Genomic DNA, 27299 nt, shown 5'->3' with positions numbered 1-27299 from the left:
TGGGTCAAACCTGAGAAGGCGGCTTGGATTCCACAGACGCCACTGCTGCCAAACCCACCCGCTTCCTAATCTCAATTCTTCTTCTTCCCCACCCCGTTCCACCCAACCCCTGACTCCCTCCCACCTCCTGTGCAATCCTACCTGGGGCAACAGCTGCCTAGTCTGCTGCCGCACAGAGCCGGCCTCTTGCTGCTTCTGGCAGCGGCCAGCCTGCACTCTCTGATGTGTTGCACTTTGCAACTGCCAGAAAGTGTCTCATGCCGACAGAATGCTTGTTCCAGAGGTGCTAGTTAGGATAAGGCCATGAATAGCTAGAATGTTTTTAGGATGTCCTGACTGCTCATACCTATTACTGAGGCTGCAATTCTGTTCTTAACTGGGTCTAAGCTCCATTGAGCTCAATGGGGTTTCTGAGTAGATGTGCACTGTAAGATTTGCAATTATCTGTTGCTTACTTGTACCCTATTTGCCCTCTTCTTGTGCCTCTGCAGTATTCTTGATCTTGTCAAACAAAAAGCCATATTGTGACATACCAATTATTTCAATGAAAATAAGCAATCTACAATCTCGTACATGGAAATTTGGATTGCTTATGTAAACTATTATGGGGAAAACCTGGATTCCAGTCTTACTGAGCCATAATTCTCCCTTGATAGGTCTGAGCAAATCACAATCTATCAAACTAACATACTTTATGGGATATGTGAGGGTAAAACAAGTTATCCCATTTCTACCACCTTGAATTCTTTGAGGAAAGGGTGAGAAGCAATTAATTCTGCTCATATGTAAACAGAATGTGAGTCACAGAAATTGGACAGAACTGTTGTCTTGTCCCTATATTATTTGTAGAGCAGTGAAGCCTAAATTCTTATGTAGTCAACTTTTTGTTCTTGGGGCACTGCAGTTGCCCAAACGGAAGATTAACATTCTGCTAACAAAATCCTTCTACTTAGTATTCTTTACATGAATTTGGCCTTCTGTATTTTCCTGGCAGGATGCTCTACTGGGAATTTTGAATCCTTTTTTGTAAAGACAGCGATTGCAAACATTGTGAGCACAACAGAGTTGAGTTCTATGATGTGTGTGCATGTAAAATCAATTTCAATTCATTTACAAGAGGGTGCTGTAGCACATGCCTTGGGCATTAACCGTGTAATTATTTGGAAGTGTAAGCACCAGTGAAAGAGACAGATTGTTTGAGAGGCCTATGGGAATGGAAATGAGGAGAGTTGTAATAAACTGCAGCTAGTGATAGTACCTGAGCTGAAGTCTAAGGAAGCACATGATGATCTTCTAACGATTTGATAGAAGGTCTGTTGCATGTCACATGTAATGATCACCAAATATGACAAAAGTTCTACATTAAAAGAAGTTCCGTATAAATCATGAAACCTGAATGTCAACCAGTGGTGTAGCTAGGTAATTTGACACCTGGCGCCCATAAATTTTTGTCACCCTCATACAACTTAATTAATTAATAATTAATTAATTTTTTACATGTTTATACCACCCTTCCACTGTTTCTCAAACTGTGGGTTGGGACCCACTAGGAGGGTGGCATGTGACTGCATCAGGGAAATATTACAGATCTGTACTTTTAACAGGCTACTCTGTATATGCTTTTAACAATGATAGTAAATGAAACTAGGGTTGCTGCCTAGGATTGTTTAAAAAATTTCCTGCTTGATGACATCACTTCTAGTCATGACATCACTTCCGGTGGGCCCTGACAGATTCTCATTCTAAAAAGTGGGTCCTGGTGCTAAGATTTTGAGAACCACAGCTCTAAAGAGCTCAAGATGGTGTGCATGGTTTCTCCCCTACAACAACCCTGTGAAGTAGGTGAGACTGAGAGATAGTAATAGACATGACTTGAAATGAATAATTATAACGGCCAGAAAATAAATGCAGTGAATATTTCCCCACAAGCAATGGATGAAGTTCTGCATCAAATGGTATATAACATGATGGTATTATTCCTAACAGCCACAGTTTCCACAATTTTGGTCACTAGGGTGTCACCCACCCACCGACCCAGCCCAAGAATGTCTCATTGGTCCATTTTGAGTTAAGGCAATGGTTCTCAAACTTTTAACACCGGGACCCACTTTTTAGAATGACAATCTGTCCAGGACCCACTGGAAGTGATATCATGGCTGGAAGTGACATCATCAAGCAAATTAAAACAAATGATTATAAATAGGTAAATTAAAGAAAAACAAATACGGTAGATCGGGGCTTTTCAGACTGGGGCATTGTGACGCCCCAGCCTGTGGGCCCTGGCCTGTTTCCCCTTAAGGGATGAGGGCAGCCAGGAGGCAGGGAGGAGACAGCGGCGATCCCCAGGATCACGCAGCTCAGGGGGGCTGCAGGGGCTTGCATACACTTACCAGAGCCCTCCTGCAGCCTTTCAGGGGTGCGGGGAGCCCTGTGTGGCAGTCCTCAGGGCTCCCTGAAGCTTCACAAGTGAAAGTGGAGTGCTTGCACTCCGCTTCCGCTAAACCGTATTAATAATACAAGCCCTCATCTCCTCTATATGAAAGCCCAGACTTCATGTATTCATCACAGTATTTTCTCTTTTCATCTTTTTGAAGAACTGAAGACTATGCTTTTGCACTCTCTTGTACCGCAAGTGTGCTGAGAAATTCTGGGTGATTGATCACTTTCCATATTATGTTTCAGCGTTTTTACTGTGCTGGTTTTCAATCACTGGTTCATAGATGAATTGATGACCAAAACCTAGCTATTGGTTGAGCTTTCACAGCCAGCTAGCTACCTCCCTTCCTGCCTTGCTGGCCCTCCAAGGCATTCTGGAGCACTACCTGCCTTTTTCTGCCATTATTCCATTCTTTTTCAAGTACCCCTAAAGGTCCTGTTGAGTGCCCCTGAGGGTACATGAACCCCAGGTTGCTTTACTAGTATGTTGTTTACAGTGCACTTACTCTGATTGTGTTAACAAAAAGGTGGCAAAGACCAGAATTTAAAAAGAATAAAAATGTATTTTATGATATTTTACTATATATTTAATAAAGACTGTATAGTTCTTAGGTAACAAATATTGGCAGGTTATTTTTCAGGATCTGGCCTCCGATAAAATCAGACAAAACTGTAGTCAGATACCCCCCCTAATTTTAACCCCAGACTTATCAGACTGTCATTGAAAATGCCATGATTTTTTGGCTCAAACCCTGCCCTCGACTTATCTGTGAGATCGACTTATGCGTGAGTGTCTGCGGTGAGTAAGGGGAAGCCAGCCCTGTTCCACCAAGTGTCCTGCCTGCAATAACACAAAAAATAAGATTTTTTTTTTGTTATACAAAAAAAATACCAAAAAAAACCACTCATACAAAAAAAATACATACAAAAAATACAAAATACAAACAAAATTTTCCCATACAAAAAAATAAGATTTTCAACCCCACCTTGTGCCCAGCTCAATGTAAGTTCTTATATTTAAACCATATCACTATCAGGACCCACCTAGCTTTACAAGTCTAAAATAGAAAAAAATTCACCTTACCAGCTCAAGCCTCTGTTTTATTCTAATATGGGTGCTGCCTTCTGGAACATTTGTTGAGCTCCACTTTCATCAGATCAGAACCATTCAGGTCACCTCACATTCCCCTTTGCCTCACCTGACCATGAGCCAAGGCACGTTTCCTTACTCTTGAGTAAATGTGACCATGTGGCTTAGTTTCGCTTTCCATAGGGCTCAATACATTCATCAACTTGGAGGGAGGGACTTCCTTCTCTGGTATTTTTGGGGGGCTGTGTTCATCAGATCCGGACCATTCTGATGTAGCTGGATTACTCTCAGCCTGCCCTTTACAGTGGATGAAGGCACACTTACCTACTCATGAGTAAACACATGATATGACTCAGTTTTACTTTCCATAGGGCTCCATGGATTTTTGTTTTTTGACCATAACTTTTGTTAGAATGGAGATATTTCACTCCGGTTTTTTCATTGCATTCCGCTGTAAATTCTGCATCAAATGGTATATAACTTGATGGTATTATTCCTAAAAACCATGATTTTAGCGATTTTGATCACTTGTGGTGTCACCACCCCCCAAGGTTGACACCTAGGGTGAACTGCCCCCCCCGCCTCTCGCTAGCTATGCACTGATGTAGACCATTGTATAATTTGTACATGTTTTGCTGCTTTTGCATACTGGGAAGCTGTGGCCAACTGCAGCTTCTAAACTCATGCATAGAACCAGCAAAATACATGAGGTTTCCCAACCAAAATAGCAGTCAATGTCAGGTTTTAATGGTCCTGAACGAAGACTGGAGAGGAGTCTGGCAAATATCTGTTGCAGCCTATTGTAATCTGGGCACTGAAATTTGGAAGGGTATCTCTTTGAGCCTTGATTTTCATCAGCACCACTCCTCCTTAGCACAAGAACTTATGGAGAGTGTAGTCTGCCTTTACATTTTCCACATTATACTAATCCTCTGTCATGGCAGATAATAGAAGGAGTGAAGAAGCAGGCATGGATAGATAGATTTTGTACTCCGTAATTGTTTACAGCAGTAATGTTTTACCTCTAAACTTTGTGCTTGTTTCTCAAATCAGTTTTACCCTGGGCCAGGTTTCTACAATAGTTGATGTATTGATGAGTTCCTTTTTAACTAGGAAGCCAGGATATACATTTTAAAATAAATACGTTCTTGAATGTCTTTTTTTAAGGCATCATATTTAAATACGGAACAGTCCTTTTGCCTAGAGGAGCTATTAGCTACTTGCTTGCTTACTTAGGGCAGTCAGCATGCAGTGCTTACTTATTTCTTCAGTAATTTTGCTCAAATCCAGGCTGGGAAATCTGACTCTTCTGGCTTCTTAGGGCCAGGAGAAACAGCTCCTATAAGTATGAGGGAGTATGGGGTATCAACTGAAACTATTTCTGTTAGGACCCAATCCTGTTGAACAGCACCATGCAGCCGCAATGTAGCCCCAAGGTAAGGGAATAAATGCTCCCCTTGCCTTGAGGAGATCTCCTTGACTGCTTCCCCATTGCAGGATGCAGCATATATCCTGTTGGCATGGCTGTGTCAGCACTGGAAAGTTGGAGAAGATTGGACCCTTGTTTAAGGCTGGGAGTGTTAATGGGAGTGGTTTTAAAACATGTCACATGCACACACAGCGAAAAACAGTCATGTGCAGGGATCCTGCTTGGTGGCCAATGGCAGAGCTGTATAATTTGGCAGGGAAAGGAAAACGGAGGAAATGGTGAAAGGTACAACAAAAGGATTTATTTTACTGCAAAAAAAAAAAAAAAAAAAAGACATTTAAAAATGGTGGCTAAGTAAACTTGCTTCATCACACCTTAAACTAGACTGGGAAATGCAGTATCTACCATTTATTCAGTATGGAGCCCAATGCAGAACTTGTTACTAAAAATACACCACAGCAATCATCCACAGAGAGCAACAATGGTAACAGCTCAATCTAATTTAAAAAAAAAAAATCCTGCCAATGCAACCACAGCAACTCTTCCTGCCCTCCGTATTAGCCAATGGGAGCATTCCCTAGAAGCCACATGATGATACAGAAGTCTCTGAGGATGTTCTCATTTGTATGTAGATGGGACTGCTGGTACAACAGCAGCAAATTTCTCTTGACTATCCAACCACTGCCACCAGTACCAGACATCAATCTGGCTGGGTGGGCCAGCCCCCCACATTGCCCTTGCTCTCTGAGATAGTTGCCACATTGCTCCAGAATCCTGCTCAGCACTCTGGAGGGAAAGCAGGAAGAACAGATGGGGAAATGAGAGAAAGGGGGATGAGGAAGTGGATTTTAAACACTTGCATACAAGGCTGCTGCTTTCCACATTCAGTAAATCTGACCTCATCCTCTGTAGAGCAAGGGCAAATACAGGTTATATCATTCTTTATTGATAGCTGTTGTGTAGGCAACTCTGAGGTTGCTTATTAGTATGTGTACTCCTCAAATAAATAGCGTGTTCTCTTCCTATTCCCAGATATTGACTCTGTGTTAAATTTGTTTTCACCTTTGCATGAACTCTCTTTACAACTCATGAACCCATAGTAAGTAGAGTCTGACTTGTTAAACCTTTCCTTTAGCAAGCCACCTGTTTTTCTGATAGATGTCACTCTAGAGGGGAAACATATATTGCAACTGCTGAGCTTCGTATAATACATGTTGTTTTATTTCTTTGTTATGTTGCTGTTTCAAAGTTTCCCCCACTGTGAAAGTTTGCAGCAAAGGAATCTGAGCAGCAATCATTTAAGTAAACAAGAATCATAAAGTCTAATCCTGAAGCCATAGGCACTTCTTACAAGTTGGGACCAGATGTCAGATTCAGATTCCACTAGTTAGATATACAAATAGTGGTGCTGCTGCAGCACTTCTGGGTTGCAAAATAGTTGTCATGGGTGACGGAGCAATGAAGCCAGTCCGTGAATGGGGTGGGATAACAGTTTAATAGCACCTTCATGTTGGTATGATGTCACTGAAATGGTTTAGAAAGATTATTATTCGTATTGGTATCTATGTACCATTTTTCAGTGGAATAGTTCTCAAAGCAATTTACATAGCAAAGGAATAAAACAGCGGTTCCCTATTCCAAAGGTGCTCAGAATCTTTAAACACACACACACACACATACGCACACGCACACACGCACACACGCACACACACACACACAAGGGCCACTAGGAGAGATGCTATGCTAGAATGAATAAGGGCCCAATCCTGACCCCGGCCAGCACCAACTGCTGGTGCTGGGTGTTGCAAATGTACCATAAGGCACATCCGCGACATCCTGCACTGAGTCAGCACCAGCCCAGCACTGGCCGTACACCTCCCAGAGCTAGGTAAGAGCTCCAGGGAGCAGTGAGAGCCTCGAGGCAGGGGGAGGAAGTGTTCTACGGCAGGGAAGGATGGGGGGAGTGTAGGACAGGTGGAGGAACCAGGACAGGAGGGGGTGGAACCTGCAGAGCTCTGCTTTGCCAGATCCTGAACTCCATGTCAGGCCGGAAAGTCCAACATGTAGTCAATCAAGTCTACACCAGCAAAATAGCTGGCACAGACTTGAGAAGCCCCATTGCAGGGCTTGGGGCTTTCCCTGGGAGAAGGGGACGAAAGTTCCCTTCCCCCAAAGGTATCTCCAGTGGCTGCCGTGGAACTGCAGGATGCAGTGGTAGCTGCTTTGGCACCTGGCGGCAGTTCCACCTTTAGGATCGGGCTGCCTGACAGTTGCTTTCTCTCTCCTAAATATAAGAAAACCACCAAATAAAATGTTCCTCATTGTCTAGTTCAGGGATATCAAACCCATTTCATACAGCAGGCCAAATAGCATTTATGATTCTTGCTGAGGGCTGGATGTCCTTAAGCAGGTCATGACCAGAAATAAGCACTTTTTTCTCAGGAATTCATTGACTCATTATCTGTAAATGACAAAAGAGAAAAGGCACACAACTTGATCATATTTTCAAGATATGGGAGAGCCCAATTATCATGTGGACTGCCCTTTCAGCAATGACACTCAGCACAAGTCAGCAGCTGATGGTGGTGCTGGGAGAGCCTGAGGTCTGGATAAAGAGCTCCTGCAGCCCACATCCAACCCATGAGGCTTACATTTGATTCTTCTGGTCTAAATAGTTTCTATGTGTCAGGTTTTTGGCATCCCAGGCCTGAGATTGTTATTAGCCAGGATGTGGCAGAAGGTCCTGATATCTGGGCCTGGTGTGAAGCAATCAGCAAGGCAGCACTGCTGATGCAATCAGCTGCACCTGTTGCAGGTGGGAGTCACATGACTCTGGGAAGATGTGCGCAGAGTCATGTAGGCTATGGTGGAGTGGTGCAATGCACCACTGGACAGCCAATCAGAGTGGGTCACAAGACTGTCTTGTCACTATGAGGTCACCCTACTCTGATTGTCTGGCCCCGGTATATATTTTCACACATTTTTGTATGAAATTTATGACATTTATATGGGGCAAGCACAGACACCAAGGTGTGGGTTGTTGTGGTGGAGTGTCTGTGTGCCGTGCTGCTGGTTTGTGTACTGATTTTGGACTGCCTTCTCGTGACTGTGACCTGCTGTATCCCTGACTTCTGGACCGTTTGACTACTCTTCTGCATGCTTCTGCAACAAACAAGCCTGTGTTTGCTTCTTTGGCTCTGTTTGAGATCGCCTGCTTCTTTTGCTATCTCCCTATGCTATGCTCCCATGCCATTCTGCTATCAGGAAAGCAAGGGCAATCCTCCCCTGCTGACCTGACACCATGTATCCACATTTCCTACAACACGTTCTTTGAACTGTTACATGAAAAGGCTTTATTACCTCCCTACTGACAAAATAAAAGGGTTATGTCATCCTTTAACCTACCCCAAATATTTAAATGATGTAAACCACACTACCAATTGTCTTTCAATAAACCATTGTTATCATTTCAAAGGCTTAAAGATGATAAACTGTTTTCTTCTGAAGATTGACTATTAAGTTTTTTCTGTGCAAAACACTGAGCATACTCAATATTTTTTTAGTTTTATAACAATCTTGAGGAAAAAAGTCAGCATCAAACAGTAGTATCTGGGCTGGTTGTTTTTTGAAGGTGGTGCCAAAAAGGGGGGGAGGCATTAAAGTTCAGTATTAGCAGACATCAATTTGAAGGACCAGTCAGTTCTTATACAAATGGCACCCTTTTTGTAAGAAACTGAGTGATGGGTAGTCATTAAAGGATCCAATTTAGGAAGACTTGTTGCAGAATCCCAGCAGGCATGCAGTTAATCGTAGATTATACAAACTACCTGTATTAATTAGGCTAATATCATGCTATGTATTTGGGAAATGTGCTCTCCTCTGAAAGATATTTTCCATTTTTTTCCATTTTTGTTTTGGACAGAATTTATTAAGCACAGATTCTAACTCCATGGCACTTGATGCTTGCCTCTTGGTTATTCTAGGTTTATAACTGAAGGTGAATTTTTATGGCAGGTAAAAACAAGCAGAAAAGGTTGTCCAAGCCCTTAACTATTGATGCATAGGACGCTTATTATAATTATTAAGAATAATTATGTTATAAAGAACAAAAAATTATTATTGTTGTTAAGCATTAGGAATATTATACCAATAGGTATTTACTGCTTTTCAACAGAAAAAAATTCACAAAGCAATTTAGTTAAGATGAATTGTATCTTCAGGGTGCAATCCTAACCCCTTATGCCAGTGCTTTCCAGCACTGACTTAAGGCCAATGCAGCTCTGAGGTAAGGGAACAAACATTCCCTTACTTTGAGGAGGCCTCTGTGAGTGACACCCAACTGCAAGATGCAGCACGTCCCACTGGCACCGCTATGCCAGTGCTGGAAATGTTGGAAATTTGATTGCGCTCTCATTTGTTTAAATGCTGGCACCACAAAATCTGTTACTCATCTAATACATGGGTAGGAACAGGCCCCTAATTACTAATGGCTACTCTGTGTTTTGGATCTTGATTAAGGGTCCAATCCTATCCTTCCTTCCCCCCCCTCCCCATGCAGCTGTGCCCAAATCAGGTGCGCTGTATTCAGTGGAGGAGCAGATCGGGAAACTTCATAGGGGAAAGGGGATTTAAATCCCCTTACACCTCCATAAGCTTCCTGCTCCACAATGGGTCTCCCCAGACCAGTTCTTTAGCTGGTGCAAGTCTGAGGAGAGAAAGAGGGTGGGGAGGCTGTTGCTGGAAAACATAGGATCTGGAATACACCATTTCTGTGACATCAAATTTGTTTTTAATTGCTAGCTTGGACTCCAAGTCCAACTAAGGAGGCTTTGCTACAACAATGCAGAACAGAATAAATATCTTAACTGTTGCATAGATATATAGAAACAGGAAATATAGCATTGTGGAATCTATTTGCCATCTTCTGTGTGTTGTCGAGTGACTTTTGTTGCATTATTTATTCACTAGCTGCAGTGGTTCCAAATGATCAGAGTAAGTTAATGCTGTGCTCATTATGCATTGCAAATGGTTTGGTAGGTTGAATCTAGAAATTTCTTATAAAGAGGAGCAGGGGGCAAAATGCAGGAACATTGATAGGCTCTCTAAAGAAGAAGGGGAAAAAAGACCATGAAATTAATCTGCCTCCTCCTTGGCTTTGCCACATTACCTGCTTAATGTCCCAGTCTAGCAGTATTTGAAAATTGAGCATAGTTGGTTTAGTGGATATGAAGTTGCAATGTACAGTTTATGCTTGGAATAAGTGAGTAACTTGTTGAAAGTTCACAATCATTCTTCACACATCTTTCCACTAGCTATTTATTTGTCAGTAATTATCTGTCATTGGCTTATCCCAGTAGGGAAAGCAAATTTCTTAGAAATTTTTAACACAAATTAGAATACTAAGTGTGAGAGGTGCCCCGAAAAGGGGGGGTCTCAGGGCGTTCTCTGGCAGGGTGCTGAGCGTGGGCTGGATGGTCTCATGGGACCCCTGGGTCGGGTGTCCACCTCCCTGGGGTTCCTTGCAGGGGAAGCCTCAGACCAAGCCAGGGGGAGAGGTTTCATGACACCCTTGCCCTCCTCCCTGGAGGCAGGACCTGAGGCCCTTGGTCTTCAGGCAGGGGCTCCAGCATCCTGCCTTCCCTCTCCAGAACTGCCTGTCATCACAGGCCTCCCTGCTTTTATCCTGCCCAGCCACACCCTTGGCTCCTCCCCTGCCTCCCTCTCTAGGCTTAAAGGGGCCCTGACCCTGGCCTGTTTCCCTCCTCTTTGGTGGTTAATGGTGACTAGGCCCTGCTCACTGCTCAGGTCAGGTGAGCCCTGGGGGACAGTATCCCACCCAGCTGCCCTACGTCTTACCTGGTCAACTGGAGAGGTGGTGGTGGCTCTATGGCCAGGCAGTTCTGCCCCTGGCCTGCAGCCAGGTAAGGCAGGGGTTGGACAAGGGCTCGACCCCTGACACTAAGATAGACTAAAGAGAAAAACCAAATGTAAACTAGTGTCCAGATTACTCAAAACTCTGATCTAGAACTACTTCGCCACATTTTGACTCTGTGAACTGTAAAGGCTCACCACCATTCAAGGGAGGCTGCCTAGGATGGCTGTGATCAGCTGCTCAGTTCTACAATGTCTGGCAATTTTGTTGTCACCAGGCATCAACATTTAGAGAGACACACAGGTGACAGATGTCAAGAAGCATTCCTACCATGGATTGCATCCGGGGTGGCAGCGTTTACATTGATCTTGGTGTTTTGAAAGCTTGGGGGTGATGTAATCATGTGATCACATCACCCTCTACTCTCTGGGCTCTCATTTTGATTTAGATGCAAAAAAAACCTGCCTCCCTTTGGTGATCTTCAGGCCGCTTCAGGCCCAGCCGCCACAGCAAACACACCACCCACAGTGAGAGTGCAGTGACTGGACCCAAAGCAGCACAAATATTGCTAAAGGGAGGTTCAGATGGTGTGGTGATGCACCTCCTTGAGCCCACTCAGCCTTGTGACACCACTGCAGCTGCCACAATCAGGCAGGCCTGGGCAGCTTGCACCAGTGTCTTAATAGGGCTGCTGAAGGAGCCTGGGGAGAGAAAGAGGTGGAGGAAACCAGGAACAAGAGAAAGATGAAGGAGAGAGAAGGAGGAGCAATGCAAGATGAGGAGCTGGAGAATCCAAGAAGGGAAATGACTGCAGAGAAGGAGAAGGAGACAAGCACACAGAGAAGCTGGAACCTGGGAAGAGAAAAACAAGAGGAGAGGAAGGAAAGCCTGAGGAGGATGAAGGAAGCCCTGGAGGAGAAGGAGAAGATAAATCAACATGAATGAAGGAGAGGATAAATCAACATACCCCATGGAGTGGAAAGCTAGTAACAGGGTGAGGCAAAGGCAAGGAAATAGGGATGTTGGAGAATAAGCAGATAGAGGACTTGAGGAAAGCTGTCAAGTTACTCTGGACAGAGAAGGGCAAAACTCCAGATTACCCCCCAACTTTCTTAGGGGCAGGAGACAATGGGACCAAAAGACCACCTCCCCCCATCATTTATCCACTTTGGGGCTAGGAATGTGCTGCCTCTACCAAACCAGCACTGAGGTTAGGAATCCATATTAGCTGGCTCCTGTACTGCTCCTAACTGCCACAAAGAACCTGTGGATGTGGAACAACCACCTGTATTAAATCCTTATGTCTCACCTAGAGTGATGCAACTGCTGGGTAAAGCTGGAATTGAACAGAACAGTGAAGCAACCTTGTTTCCATTTGCTTTCCCCCTTATGCATTTTTGCTATAATTCAGTAAGCTTCCTGGCAGTAACAACCCCTATTAGAAGTAACTTCTAGGCAGTAACACCCCACTATTAGAAGGTGAGTAAATGTGACCTTCTCCACCACCCTCTCTTTGTCCAGCAGTGAAAATCAAGTCCAAGATGTGCCCATCCACATGAATCAGGACCACAGCTAGCAGAGACAGGCCAATGGTTGTCATGGCAGCCATGAAATTCTGGGCCAACCGATATTGGGGCCTCAGTATTGAAATCTCCCAGCAAAATCAGCCAGGGACATTCCAATGCCATTGTCAAGACCACCTCAGTCAGCCCAGCTTTAGCATTATTATCAATTCTAATCTGTTTGAAGATAATTTTCTGCTGAACAGACTTGCAAAATGTTTATTTCCAGCACAGTTATGGGAACTGCTATGTGTGTTGCTTTCAAAACCTACGTTGCTACAAATCATTGAGGTCAGATAGAATATATTTGTTTAATTTCAGGATATATTTTAAGGGAACTACATGAAATGAGTGGTATAGTTTTGAATGGTTGTTTAATATTTTTATTTTCAAAAGTCACAAGAATAACTATCCCAGGGTGCAATCTTAACCCACTTTCTAGCAGTGACATAAGGGCAATGCAGCTCCTAGGTAAGGAAACAAACATTGCCTTGCTTTGAGCAGGCCTCCGTGAGTGCCTTCCAACTGCAGGATGCAGCACACGTCCCATTGGCACAGCTATGCCAGAGCTGGGAAGTGGGTTAGGATTTGGGCCCCAAATGAATATTTAGCCATCAATTCAATCACATATTTTGATTTTGTTACAGCATTCTTTCGAAGCCTGAAATTTCTTTGGTTAAGCATGCATCTGAAACAGATCATTTTCTGTTTTAGAAGATCAGGCTGGTTGCTATGTAATACTTTCTGCTCATGCAGATTATGCAGTGATCTCATGAGTACATATCAGGTTTGGGTTTTCTATTCCCCAGGATTATTCTTTGTACCTGAACCAAAGTACTGTGGGTACTTTTCCAGGATTGTTTTGAGAAGGGTTATATGATAACCAATTGTGATGTACTCTTTCATCATCATGAGATCATTTCAAAAATCAACACATGGGTATGAAACATTAATTCAGAATTGGCCCAGTATTTATTTTCTCCATATATCATAGATCAGCAGAGGTTGACAATTTTAGTAGATTCGAACCTCGTATCTTTTAAGCTCTTGCTGGTACTTTCAGATTAACATTCTCTTTCTTATTTTTGAAGTGGACTCTTCTGTGAAAATCCTCCACCAATGGTTCTACTCCAGACCAGCCCCTGTGACCACTATGAATGCCAAAATGGAGCACAATGCATTGTCGTACAGCAAGAACCAGTCTGTCGTTGCCTGGCTGGCTTTGCTGGCCAGAAGTGTGAGAAACTCATTACTGTCAATTTTGTTGGGAAGGATTCCTATGTTGAACTGCCACCAGCAAAAGTCCGCCCTCAAGCAAACATCTCCCTTCAAGTAAGTCATACAGATAAGACTATGCCTTCAGTCAACACAGTGGTCCGATTAGAAATATATTTCAGATTTCTTTTATCCCATATCATGCACATTTATTGACAGAGGTAATGGCAAAGAACTTAGGCAAATGGCCAATGCACATATTGAATGTACGTATGACTGAGATGTCAGGAAAAACAGTCTCCCTGTAGAGAGCAATCCCCTTCCAACTATAGTCCCAAAGTAACACCTGGCCTCCTTAGCAGACAACTAATCAACTGCTTCATAAGCTTCTGAAGCTTATGCTACTGCTACTCATGTAAGGTAAGCTACTGCTGTATCCCACAGCAGATTTTCAGCTACTGGAGATTTCCTCAGGGTAAGCCTCAGTAACTGCTGTGGGTTAACTTGAACCTGTGCCAACAATATTACTGATCCCTGAAGACAGATCAGGCCCAGGAAGGGGTTTAGGATCTGGCATGCACTGCCACCCCTGAACCTGCCCCCTCCTGGGCTCAATCTGCCCTCTCTCCCACACAATTACTGCCTCATTCCACCACCATCCTACCCCATTCAGCTCTCTACCCGCCTCCCTCCAACCCCCTGCAGGGGGCTTACATGCTCTAGCAGGTCTTTGTGGATCTGCCACCATGCAGGAGGTTGCTCCGACCTCTCTGGCAGTGGGCCTGCAGCATATATCAGCAGAGGCTGCTTTGCAACTGCCACAAAGCAACCTCTGCTGGCGCAATGCTAGTGGGGGAGGGGAATAGGATTGTGCAGTCAATGGGGGAGATACACAATTTCTTCCAATACATGAGGCATCGAAAGAGGAAACATTACAGCTTTGCTTTAATCTTTCTTAATAATATATGAAGCCACTCCCATTCTTTCTGGTTCAGCCTATATAACAAAGTAAAAATATTTCATTTTTCATTTCAAGATTTATGAGCTGAGGCACAGTCAGCAACAAAGGTCATATTTTGGGCTTGATTATGAAACAGGTTCATGACAAAAATGTACTTTGGATGGTAACATGAAAGCCAGACTTATTTACTACATGAATCTCCCACAGATGGTGTTCTCAAAGCTTATTTTGCAGTTAAAATATTATTTCTCCATCTGGTAGTTAATTGCCAGTCAAGTTTTTTTAAAAGTAATTTTAACTAAATATCTATTAAAACAGGATTAAAGAGTGCCTCCTAATGAAAATAACGCAAAAAATAAACAAAAAGTCACTTTCAGTTCAACAGCTTGAGAATATTTTGACAATTTAAAAAATGTATATGAATACATTGTATATGTATATGAATATACATTTTTTATCCTTTAAATATTATCTTTTGCAGTGTCAAAACCACATTGTTGATAGATTGACTAGAAATAATATGAGCCAGTGTTCTTGGTAGTTACATCAGACTCTATATTTTGAGTCCTCTTTTTTTTTGCAAAAGAGTATTTATTAGCTAAGGGGAATTTATGTTCCCCATAAAGTTATGGCAACTATGGCTGAAATGCTGGGAGTTGAAAACTTTGACCGAAATGGACAGATCTAAAGTTGGAAAAATCTACTTACTTTAATTACCACTGACAGTGGACTAGGCAGGCAAGGAGTCAAAACATAACAAGTATATTTAAAAACAACTCAAAAAAGGGAATTAATATGTGGAAGTAGTAGAAAGAAGTACAGCAGGTAGGTTGGTGAAAAATGCCAAGACTTGACTGAATGACTACTGTGAGATAGCTAGCATGACAAAACTGGATGTAGTAATTAGTAATGTCCAAAAGGAGTAGCCAGGTAAGCCACTTGAGAGAAAAGCACACCAAATGCCGATGTGTTGCTACCAGGGAAGTTTGCAAGTTGGCTTGGAGTGGAAGGAACAAGCAAAACAAAATTAATTTCCTAAACAAGTCAACTAGAAATGCAGTCTCTGTTGCTAGCATCTTACATTGTTCCAGTTATGCTGACTTCCTGCACTCACAGAGAAGTAAGTAGGTGTGTCTTCTGCAAACCAGCAGCTGGTTCCAATGGCAGACCTGGTAAAACAAACCCAAACATTCATGTGCTTGGCCTTAAGGAACCTAGGTTTGATGGTGTTACCTGATTGGATGAAAGCACCTGGCCACTCCATCCTACCCCTTTACCTAGAAATGTGATCTTGGCTGAGTAATTAGTAGGCAAATGTCAATTTTAACAGGTGGAGTAGCTGGGAGCCATTTTCTTTGTTTGGTCTCAGACAGGAAGTAAGATCATATCTTGCCCGTGTAGGTTTTTTGAGAATAGTGTTTCAGGTAGAGGAACATCACCAGGGTAATGACTCCTGCCTCTAAGATGCCAACCAGACTGTTTGGGGTGCTATAGCATCCTGAAGTCCTCTGGTGGTGGTAGAAATGTCCAAAAATATGCCTATTTAAGAAAAACAGGCAAAAATTGGGAGGTGAGCAGGATATCAATCACAAGAAAATTACTGTGACTTGCTTGCTTAAGCACTTTTTGTATAAAATAGCTCACATGCACTCCCTCTTGGAACCCTGCATTTGAGAGAGAATCCTGGTCAGATATTTTATTGCTACTTAAATGGCACAGTCACTACTACCACTATTAGCAGTACTTGAGGCTTCAGGAGTTTGCCTCTGATGAAAGACCCTAGGCTAGTGCCTTACCTGACTAACCTATGACATCAACCCTGATGAAACTACACCATTTATTCAAGTAAATCTGAATAGCTGGTTTATTTTAATGCTGACAATTTATGGCATGTGTATGTTGCCTGTGGGTAAATAAAGTTACTAGAAGTTTATTATGTTACATTTTATTATTTGTTTCTAAGTCATCTCAAACCATGAAAGATGTGGAATAAAAATGTCTTGAATAAGTGACGTAAAGGACAATAATATTTTTCTTATGTGGAATGTTATGCTGTTTAAAGAATTTTGTTAGCTATTTTGAGGGTTTTTAAAGCAGAAGTGTTGGTTATATATTACAAAAACAAGCAAACTCAAGATTTCAAATTCAGCTCTTGGCTGCAATCTAGCAGTTTTGATGTACATTTCAAGCTCTATATGTTCATGAGCTTCCCACTTTTCTTCTGATCTGAAGGAAGCTTAACATGAGCAGTGATTCCTGATACAGAGTTTTCCAGTTAAGCATCTGGTAGTACAAGAAGTGTGTCCTTCCAGTTTATTTTCTCTTGAATATTTGTGCTAGCAAAACCTCCTCACACAGAATAAGCATAGGAGCTGTGATATGGGTCTTAATATCAGTTCACAGAGGTGCCAACTGGAATGTTTGTAGTTGCCATTCACAAAATGTAATCCACAAATTATCTATCATACTCCCTGAAGAGTTGCACAGTGACATTGGGAGAAATAGTATTAGAATGCTTATTGCTTATTCTAAGCATGCCAAAATATATTATGTATGCACTGTTGTTTACTTTTATATTTCATCATTAATCATCTTCTCTTTGATGTTCGTAGGTGGCAACAGATAAAGACAATGGCATCTTATTGTACAAAGGGGACAATGACCCCCTGGCTTTAGAGTTGTATCAAGGTCATGTAAGGCTTATCTATGACACACTGAACTCTCCACCCACAACCATATACAGGTAAGTTCTCTGACTGAAGGATTAGGAAGCACAGTTTTCCACAAATATAAATCATATTACTATAGTTCCCCCTTCTATAACTTGATTACTTACTTATAATTTGTTTGTATGTTTTCAATCTTCATACATTTCTTATTTTTCTTATCAAGTTATGAGAGTGGCTACAGTTGAGGAAAATGGGGAAGAGATGAGTTTTTAAAATGTAGTACAGGTATGCCCCCATATCCACGGAAGTTCCATTCCAGAACCCCCTGCAGTTAAGCGAAACTGCAGATATGGGCGAACACCTCCCCCCCCCCCCGGAGCTGAGGGGAAATCCGCTCTCCTCACCTCCAGAGTGTCCTCTGAGCCCAAAAGAGGCCATGGACTTCCATCTGCAGTCTTTGCCATGCTCAGACTGAGCCTTAAGGTTAAAAAAGTGACTTCCAGTTTCTCTGTAATATGGGAATTGACTTTTTAATGCCTTCTAAGGCTTTAGGAGGCCCAGGGAAGCCTTCCTAATGCAAAACTCATCCATTAAGTCAAATGAGATGTTGTTGGCCAAAGCTTTTTAGCACCCAAAGTCCTATTTCTAGTTGTGGTAGTTTTTGATGCCCCAAAGGAAGGTTATATCTTCTCATTAAAGAGGATACTATGGCCCTGCACAGTAAACTTAAAAGGACCAATTTTATGAACAGAGAAACAGGAAACCACTTGCACAGTCTCTGTTATTGTGTGAGATTTTTTAAATACTCAGGAAACAAGGCAGGATGGGTAATTAGCTCAGCTTGGAGCTGCCATCTGTTCTTTTTAGAGGGCTACGCTGTATGCAACAAAGTGGAAGCAAACTCAGTATGCTGCTTTCGGTGCTGGTGGTGTATTGACTAATTAGGCTCTGTACTGGAACAGAAAGGCCAATCATTAGGTCTGAGCTAGGCTGTCTACCCATCCAAAGGGTTTTTGTTGGTTACTTTCACCACTGATTATAGCCTTGTGGGATAGGCATGAAAACAGCCTCTTTATTCTGCAGCTAATCCTAATTGATTCCATGTTATAGCAAAGCCAGAGTTGTTACAGCAGGTTTATGCCACTAATTAGAACATAGGAGAAGGCTCATTAGCTGCAGACAACACATGAGGTGACAGATCAGAGCGGGTGCCTGCTCCCTATTGTAGATAGCAGAATGCTATAATGACAAGAGGTTGTTTCTGATATCACCGTGTTTTATGGATCCTCCTCTTCCTGGCAAAGTTACCAGTGGTACTAAGCATCAGTGTCCTCGTTATTCCCGTGCCCTTCACATTGATCAAGAAGGAGGTCTCCATTTGGAATGACACCTCATTAGCATAAGATTAATGGCCTGCTCGCTGGCTATGTTTTGCGCTGTGTGATCTGTTGAGATGGTGAAAGCTGCTGCTTAATGTGATGCCCTTTCTGAAATGTCACTCTAATCTTTTATTAGTTTAAGGAGTGTAGCAGAATGGGGATTTGCATGAATCTCAATAGGAAAAGATTGGGCAAAGGGAGAAAAACTGCACCTAAAGAATGTCAAAAGATGGAGAGAGAAGGAAGAGTGTCTAAGTGCATTAGGTTTTTTACCCTTAAAAAGGCGGTTTCGGAATGGGGAAAATTCCAACTCCTTTTGCTTCCTATTCTGTAAATGAACGTATTTTCCTATAAGTAAATCTTAGACACCATTAAGAAGTCTCATGATGTGGATTGTGGCAGTACTAGGACACAAAGGAGTTCAGTTTAACCTCAGAGGCAGCTGATATTTCCAACTCCCCCTCCAAAAAAAGGCTTTTACAGTCTACCCCACCAGCAGAGAGAGCCTGCTGTGTCAAGAGGCAAAACCCATAGTAAACACTCTGTCATTCTGAGGTGTATAACTGCTGAACGTTTTCAGGTTTGTCACCAAGTAATCCCATTCACACCATAATATAAGGTCAACAAAGAGTACAACTATGCCACAGTCACATAGAGCTGTGGTGGAAATCCTTGGATTACCTCCCCACCTCAAATGGGCTGGTGAATATTTCAGGATTGCTGTCATTAACCAGGCCACCACATGTATTGTTTAGGGATTAAGATCTTTCACACTGAAGTTACCAGTGTAGCCTGCCTCTCCTACTACAGGTGGCATGAGCCCAGATTGGGTTCCTCTCCCTACCTGGCCAGCATCTAATGGCAAGTCACAATGCCTAAGGTATTGACCAATGCCCTTGGCCAATAAGACAAAGCTGAGACATAATCAAATAAAAGTTGTATAAGAGTAAGACAAAGGATATTTTAGACTTTTCACCTGACCAAGTGACTAATCATCATTGGCATCCTTCAGTCTCAAAAGACTATGGTATCATGCTCTGAATGGTGGTTCTGGAACAGTGTCTAGTGTGGCTGAAAAGGCCAATTCAGGAGTGACAATCCCTTCCACACTGGGAGCAAGTGTAGTCTGTCCCTGGTCTGTCTCCCTGGCAACGGGCCTTCCTTCTTTGCCTCTTTGCCTCAGTCTGTTGGGCAAGTGACTCTTCAAACTGGGAAAGGCCATGCTGCACAGCCTGCCTCCTAGCAGGACGCTCAGAGGTCAAGGTTTCCCATCTGTTGAGGTCCATTCCTAAGCCCTTCGGATCCCTCTTGCAGATATCCTTGAATCGCAGCTGTGGTGACTAATACATTGTCAGAATGAAGCTCACCTTTTGGTGAAAGATGGACCATGGTGGATTGCAGCTATCATCCAGATGGTTCATGTGCTAATTTCAGTGCTTTGCAAAACTAAACAAACCTCCAAATCCTATAATACAGAATACATGCAGCAATAATAATAATAATAACCATCCTGAGTATTGCAGATTGCATTCAACTAATATAAGGGCTGTCCTCCATTATTGCAGGAAGAGTTGCAAGTTGTGGGGTGTCAGTTTCACCTCACTCTAGGTCTAGGCAGAGACTTCTGCTAGAGTAAGGTAAAACAGACCTAGTTTTCCAGACACCTTTTCCGCTACCTATCTCTCTGTCATCTAAATTCCTTTCACTGTAAGAACGTTTAGATTGCCTTTAGAATCTAGTCCCTAGAATCTTTAGAACCTCTGATCTCCTCTTTTTCCACAGTGAAGCACATACTCAACATAAACACATGCAGGTGCATGTATGTATCAGCACCACAGCAACATGGCTACTCCTCCCCCATCTCCTACAGTCTATTGCATGTCCATGAAATGCCATGCTAACATTTCCAGACTGAGTCTTTCGGGAATACCCCACAAAGGATAAAATGCAGTTGGTGCACACTTTGATAGAATATGGAATCCTTAGATGGGTTTCAAACTGGAACTGTAGCCCATTCAGCCATCTTCCAGTCCAAGATGAAATTGCATATCGGAGGGAGGATATGGATTCTTGCTGCACAGAGGCCTTTTTTCTCTACTTTATACCAGGAAAAAAACGTTTTCTTTCTTGAACTATTTCAAGTCAAAAGCTCTTGTGTTAACTTAGATGTACTTTTCTTTAATGTATTAGCCCAGGGGTCTCCAAATTTTTTGGCCAGAGGGCCAAATCAAATATCTGGCATGGTGTGGCAGGCCAGGAAAAAAATTTAAATATAAAATTTAAATAAATAAATTAGAGATGAAACATAGATGAGTGAATAAATGAATGAATGGGCTCATTCATTCAACCTCTCTGGCCCTCAGAACACCCTCCAGACAGAATCAGAGCACGGTTCTGGTCATGTTCAGTTGAGTGGGCCAGAGACTTTCAGGGGACAAGAGGTTGGCCGCGGGCCGGAAAGAGGCTTGCTGCGGGCCAGGGCCGGGGTTTGGAGACCCCTGTGTTAGCCCAATGGGTATCTTTGATTTATTCAAATACAGTTAGATAAAATGAAAAGCAATTACTACCGTGAAGGCTGTGCAGTAAGTTGGTAGTAGCTGTTTTGTGAGTGGAATGGAAGTAACTCACATCAGTATGTTGCTAATTATTTTTCACTCAGAAGCAGTGTAAAATGTAAGAAAAGTCTGAGATGCTTTTGGGATTCACCTCAGATTTTTTCTGCCTTGTTTCTTGGAGTAAAAAGGTCAAAGTTTGCATTAATGTTTTTCTGGGCACTCACTGTAATGTCAGGTAGAAGTCAGTAAATATCCTTAAGCAGAGATTACATAAAGTATATTGCCAGTTATCACTAACCTGAAGGAGGGGGAAATTAACGCAAGAAGTTCCTTCGCTCAAACCAAAACTGACATCACAAAAAAGTATATTATGGTTGATAGAAACTTTAAAACCAGAAACTTTTAAACATGCAGATATTTTATTGCCAACATTTCCAAAAGACACTATGTTGATGTTTTTCCAATTTATATATAAGGGGGGGGGGGCCTTTTTGGCTTTATTTTAAATCACTGTATATTTGTGTTTGAATGCTAGATTTTTTTGTAAACATTCTGCTTATTGATTTTCTGCCTTGTAAGAACTTCAGTTAGGATAAAAATTATGATTATAGCTGACATTTTCTGGACAGAAGGTTTTTATTGATTCTTTTCTCCACTGGATAATTTTCATCTGTGCTGTTGTTGGAATGTTAAACATTTTTTAAATGGGGCTTTAGAGCCCATGTCTTCTAGGCAAATGTCCACTATGAATTTAAAGCAATGTAATTCAGCCAACCAACGGCTCAGTTTACCATTGCCCTTGAGACCTTGTTTTTACTTGATATTTAAAAGCTTTTTAAAATTGAGTGTTGGGAGAGTTAGGAAAGACAAAAGAAAACATTTCTTTACCCAGCATGTAATTAGTCTGTGGAACTCCTTGCCACAGGAAGTAGTGATGGCATCTTGTCTAGATGCCTTTAAGAGGGGATTGGACAAATTTCTGGAGGAAAAGTTCATCATGGATTACAAGTCATGGTAGTTATGTCCCAGGTAGAGGTAGGCTGCCTCTGATTGCCAGATGCAGGGGAGGGTACCAGGACACAGGTTGTGTCATTTGTCTAGTGTGTTCCCTGAAGCATTTGTTGGGCCACTGTGAGATACAGAAAGCTGGACTAGATGGGCCCTTGGCCTGATCCAGTGGGGCTCTTCTTAAGTTCTTATGTTCTTAAATTTTAAGTTTCTGCAGTACTTAAAATTAGAATATAATGATACATTGTATCTATAACATATGATAGAGTATGATGTATTGTAAAGCAAGATCAGAAGCTAGTAATCTGATTGTTCATTCTTAAGCAACTGATTTTCATATTATATAATGAGGAGATTGACTCATGAAATAAAGTTGACAATCGTTTTTCTGAAGCCTTATGTTAAGCAGAATTTTAGTTACAGTTTTTTATGACTTTGTGGTCTTCTATAGCACCATGGTAAACTTGAATTTCTTCCGATCATGCAACTGCTATAGATATAGATGCATATGCAGACACACACATGCAAATGCAAACACAATTCTGTCCACACCAAGGCAGCTTATGATGTAAAGTACTAAAATACAATTTTAAAAATCCAGCATATTAAATCAAACAGGAATTAAAAGTCCAACTAAAAGGCAGTTAAAAGGATCTCTTTTAAAACTCATTAAAGATGACAACAAGCAGAACAAGACAACAGAATGAACTTGGTCTTGTGTCTAAAAGATAGAAAAGAAGGCACTTGTGGACATGTCAGTGGAGGGAGAAATATAATTTGAGCACCACCCCCAAGAAAGCCCTCTGTCTGGTAGTCCACCCTTCACTCTGAAGGCAGTACATGTGGAGAAGGGATTGTGAAGAAGATGTTGAGTGACAGGTTAATTTGGAAGGTAAAACAAGCATTTAGATGTCCCAGTCCCAGGATGTTGAAGGCTTCACAGGCCAAAAAAGTGGGGACCAATGAAGAACTTTTGTCACTGGTGTAACATATTCATCATTAAGTGGCCTGTTCGTAGACTGGCCATTGCATCAAAGATGATGACGACGCTAACATGAAATGATGCTAGAGAAGCTCTAGCTCTAAATGACTGTATTGTTTTCCCTTAGAAATGTACTGATTCCTAATAATTGTAGTGAGGGCAAGCAGAAAGTCATCATAAGCAAAGCAAAATGACATTTTATATAGCATCTAACTATAATTTACTCCCTGTTGTGGGAAGCATATAAGTAGTGTCTTTTTAAAAAAAAAATGCAGACAAAGAATTCATAGTAAGTGATATGTCAATGATCAAGATGCTCATCTGGGACTTTTATGCTGCTTACAGCTTGCCGTGATTCACCCAGGGCTTCCATTGCCAACTATTGGAATGAAAGACAAAAATTCTCACTATTCATGAAAAGCAACTGTTGAGATGGCATGCATGATCTTGTACATCCCTCAGGTTGATTCCATCATATTTATGGCACTTCACAGCTGTGATTTTATCACTCTCTTTTGTTTTGTGTAAATGTATCTAGGACTTTCAACACACTGAAAAGATTCAGTATGAGCTTTTGCTTCCAGTTAACTTTGATTAGGGGATGTCTTCCCCATAGCATTCTATTTCAAGGCTGCCTAATGCATTGTTTAAGGACTATTTAAATAGATGTGCATGTTTGTAAAACATAATGTTCTTGCCTGTTTTATGAATGCCTTCGTTTTTTGAAAATCATATGTTGCCCTCCAGATCTCCAGGCATGTATCATCCAAAAGCTCTTTCTTCACCTGCTTCTCTTAAGCTATGCTGCAAACATTGAACCTATAAGTACAAGTTGCCACCCAGCTAATAAAGTTGAAGCAGTTTCATTTCCTGACTAGATATCTGATTTCTTAAGAGATAGTGGAGTGATTTTTTTTCCTAGTACTCAGCTTCCAGTTTCAGCTAAACACCTTCATTTTCTGCCTGTCATTCAAACAGGGAACATTTTTAATTACCTCTAGCACTAAGCACTGTCAACAGCATACCCGCGAGTGAATAAAGCAGGTGCACATCTTTTCAGAGCAAGAAAAAGAAGTCTGTGTGCACCTATTCTGGATCAAAGGCATCCCTTTGAATATGTCTACATGGGTTTTTGTTCCCTTCTCTTTGTTATTAATCATTATATCTATCTTGATTTGATTGGTGGGGACATAGGGCCTAGTATTACGGAGGCTTGACTTGTTTCTGTCCTGAATGTGGATAATATAGGAAAGCCCTCTGGTGCATTTTATGTAGGCAATTCATTCTCATATTAGATTTGGAAACTCAATATAGTTGCAGTATCTGATGTCTGTGCACCAAATTCCACAACACACCTACTTATCTGCATGTTTTCCCCATGACTGGTTGGTGGTTTTCTTCCTTTTCTCAAAGCATCTGTGGAAAGCTGTAATTGAATTGAAAAGTTTAGGATGGGAGTGGAAAGGTCTTTCTCTGCAGGCCATTTTTCTTATTAAAATTACCCCCTTGGTGTTCCATTCTGGATAAGATCACCTGACTGAGCATCATGTGTACCCTTTAATCCAAGGGTACATCATGTGTTCCCAAACACCCTTTAATTCGCTGTTAATCTGTAAAAGCAAAAAGAACCCAACAACAGTTAATTGAATAGGATAAAACACAGTATACATTTTGCAATATGGCTCAAATTAAGAGTGAACTAGTCAGGAAGATACTTGGTGAACTTAGCAGAAAACAGAGTGACGTTAACATGTGTGTTGATCTAGAAGCTGAAATATAGCTACTATAGTTTAAAATATGAATAGGGAAAAGAAGGTGGGTGAATGGATCAAATATTCTGGTAATCCAGATCACCAAAAGCTAGGCAATCCTGTCCTGTGTAACATAACTGCTGATGACAGCTTCTTTCTATACATTATATTTTGTTTTTGTTTTTCATTTTATGCACAGATTGAGCAATTGCTATTTTTTATAGAGATGTCAAATCAAATGCATTTGAATATTTTGAGATATGTTTATATTTCAATGAGTTTTTTTAAAGGATATATTGTGAAATCCAGAATGGTTTCAAACAAGGCAGATTCCACTTAGTTTAACTGGAACTTAGCCCACAGTGAAAATTCAAGCAGTGTTTCTAATTGGTTGGCAGAGAATTGTTAAGACAAGCTTTGGCTTTATGAATCCAAACACAGAGTTGGTTCTGATCCAACTCCCATTTTAAATTCTCTCTCTCTCTCTCTCCCTCCCTCCCTCCCTCCCTCTATGTAAAGATCATTTACAGATGTTCAAACATTATTACATGTTCTCTTTTTCAATTGTACAGATCAGATTCATTCTTCTCCTTTCCTAGAAAGCTTTAATTTTGGTGGTAGTTCATCCTGCCCCAGCTTGATTTTTCTACCATGCTGTTGTTTACATTCTGATTTGAGATGATTGTGTAGTCAGTATGCAAGCACTGCTGTTTCTTGTGAGCATATTGTCTTTTTGTGATGCTCTACTGCCACCTAGAAATGAAGTACTAGACTGCACCTTAATGTCACACCATGCCATTTCCAGAGCTTTTCAAACCAGCAAAAGTTTCCACTCTACTGTGTCTGGCTGAAGACAGACCTGCACATTAATATTGAAAGCATTTAATAATTTGCTATACTGTGGCATTGTCACTATGTGGCTGATTTAAGAAAATTTTTGTCTGTCCCTTCTGTAATGTAGGTAGTTAAACAGAGAGAGAGAGAGAGTACAGCAAGATGAACCCTAGACACTGGTCTGGGTGTTTTCATCTCTAGCATTATTTTTGGTGGATCAGTTTGGACACACCTTATTACCAATTGAGCTGCCATGTTAACAAACATTGCCTTCATCAGAAATGGTGCTCCCCATCCCCACATACAGCCAGTATGCCATGCTGGCCAGTGACGCACTGTTTAGTGTCTGTGGCTTTCTTCTCTTCATCTCCTGCCAAGCCAAGCCACTATCTCCAGCTGTCTCCAATGACGGCTGTCTACTCTACAGCAGCAGCAAATCAAGCTCTCAAGGAAGAAATAATTATATAAGCACTTATCTCCTTGAAAAGAAATCCTTTCTCAAAAACTACTGTTGTCTTTTGGGGTACAGTTGCTGATTAACAAAATAAGTTTTTTCAGGTTCTCATTAGAGTATGAATACCCCTTTAATTATGCATTATCAACTTCTTGGTTTTAAAACAGTTGGGGTATAGCCCACCCAGTATTTTTAAGTCCCATTGAATTCAGTGGCAGATATGTGCTTAATTTTAAAATCACTGGGATTTTAAAGTGCTTAACTCTGAAGACCATATCCATGCATCCATTCCCAAGGAAGTTTGGATGTGATATTGAATGTGATATAATCCAGGGTACTTGAGGGACCACCTCCTTCCATACAATCCAACCCATCCTCTCAGGTCATCAGAGGGGGTCCTTCTAACTGTGCCGCCACCAGCGGAGGTGACGGGGATGGCAGCAAGAAAGAGGGCCTTCTCAGTGGTGGCTCCCCATGTGTGGAGTTCCCTCCCCCTGGAATTGAGAACATCTCCCCCTTTAGAATCCTTTCAGCAGGGTCTTAAGACCTTTATTTTAAGGGAAGCCTTTCTATGCTGACACCTGGCATGGCGCTTTTTTATGAACATATTTTAATGGGGATCCAAGTTTTATTGTGTTTCATTGTTTTTAAATGTCTTATATATATGTCCCATTGAATTCAGTGGCAGATATGTGCTTAATTTTAAAATCACTGGGATTTTAAAGTGCTTAACTCTAAAGACCATATCCATGCATCCATTTTATATATATGTTACACACACACACACACACACATTTTACATACATACATACATACATACATACACACACACACACACTCACAGTGGTTTTCAAACTCTCTGGGAGAGTTTGAGCGTCTCTAAGTCCTTGCGGGGGTGGAGGGAAGGCAGCGACGCAATCCCCAGGATCACATTGCTCAGGGGGCTGCAGGGGCTTGGTTGTACTTACCAGAGCCTCCTGCAGCCTCCCAGGGGTGTGGGGAGCCCTGTGCAACAGACTGTAGGGCTCCCCGAAGCTTAAGAAGTGAAAATGGAGTGATCGCGCCCCGCCTCTGCAAAACCGGAAGTGGAGTGCGATCACAC

The 27299-nt window shown here is 41.8% G+C and overlaps 1 protein-coding gene across 1 annotated transcript in view; it reads left to right on the top strand.

Moving 5' to 3' along the window:
- SLIT3 (slit guidance ligand 3) overlaps positions 1–27299 on the top strand; it is a 534848-nt gene that overhangs the window by 496833 nt on the left and 10716 nt on the right. Inside the window, exons 31-32 of the mRNA XM_066612910.1 lie at positions 13481–13721; positions 17178–17308. Of these exons, the coding sequence (XP_066469007.1) occupies positions 13481–13721; positions 17178–17308 (372 nt within the window). The remainder of the gene's footprint in view (positions 1–13480; positions 13722–17177; positions 17309–27299) is intronic.

The sequence above is a fragment of the Tiliqua scincoides genome, chromosome 2, assembly GCF_035046505.1.
Source record: "Tiliqua scincoides isolate rTilSci1 chromosome 2, rTilSci1.hap2, whole genome shotgun sequence".
NCBI lineage: Eukaryota > Metazoa > Chordata > Lepidosauria > Squamata > Scincidae > Tiliqua > Tiliqua scincoides.
This window is presented reverse-complemented; position numbering and strand designations above follow the sequence as displayed.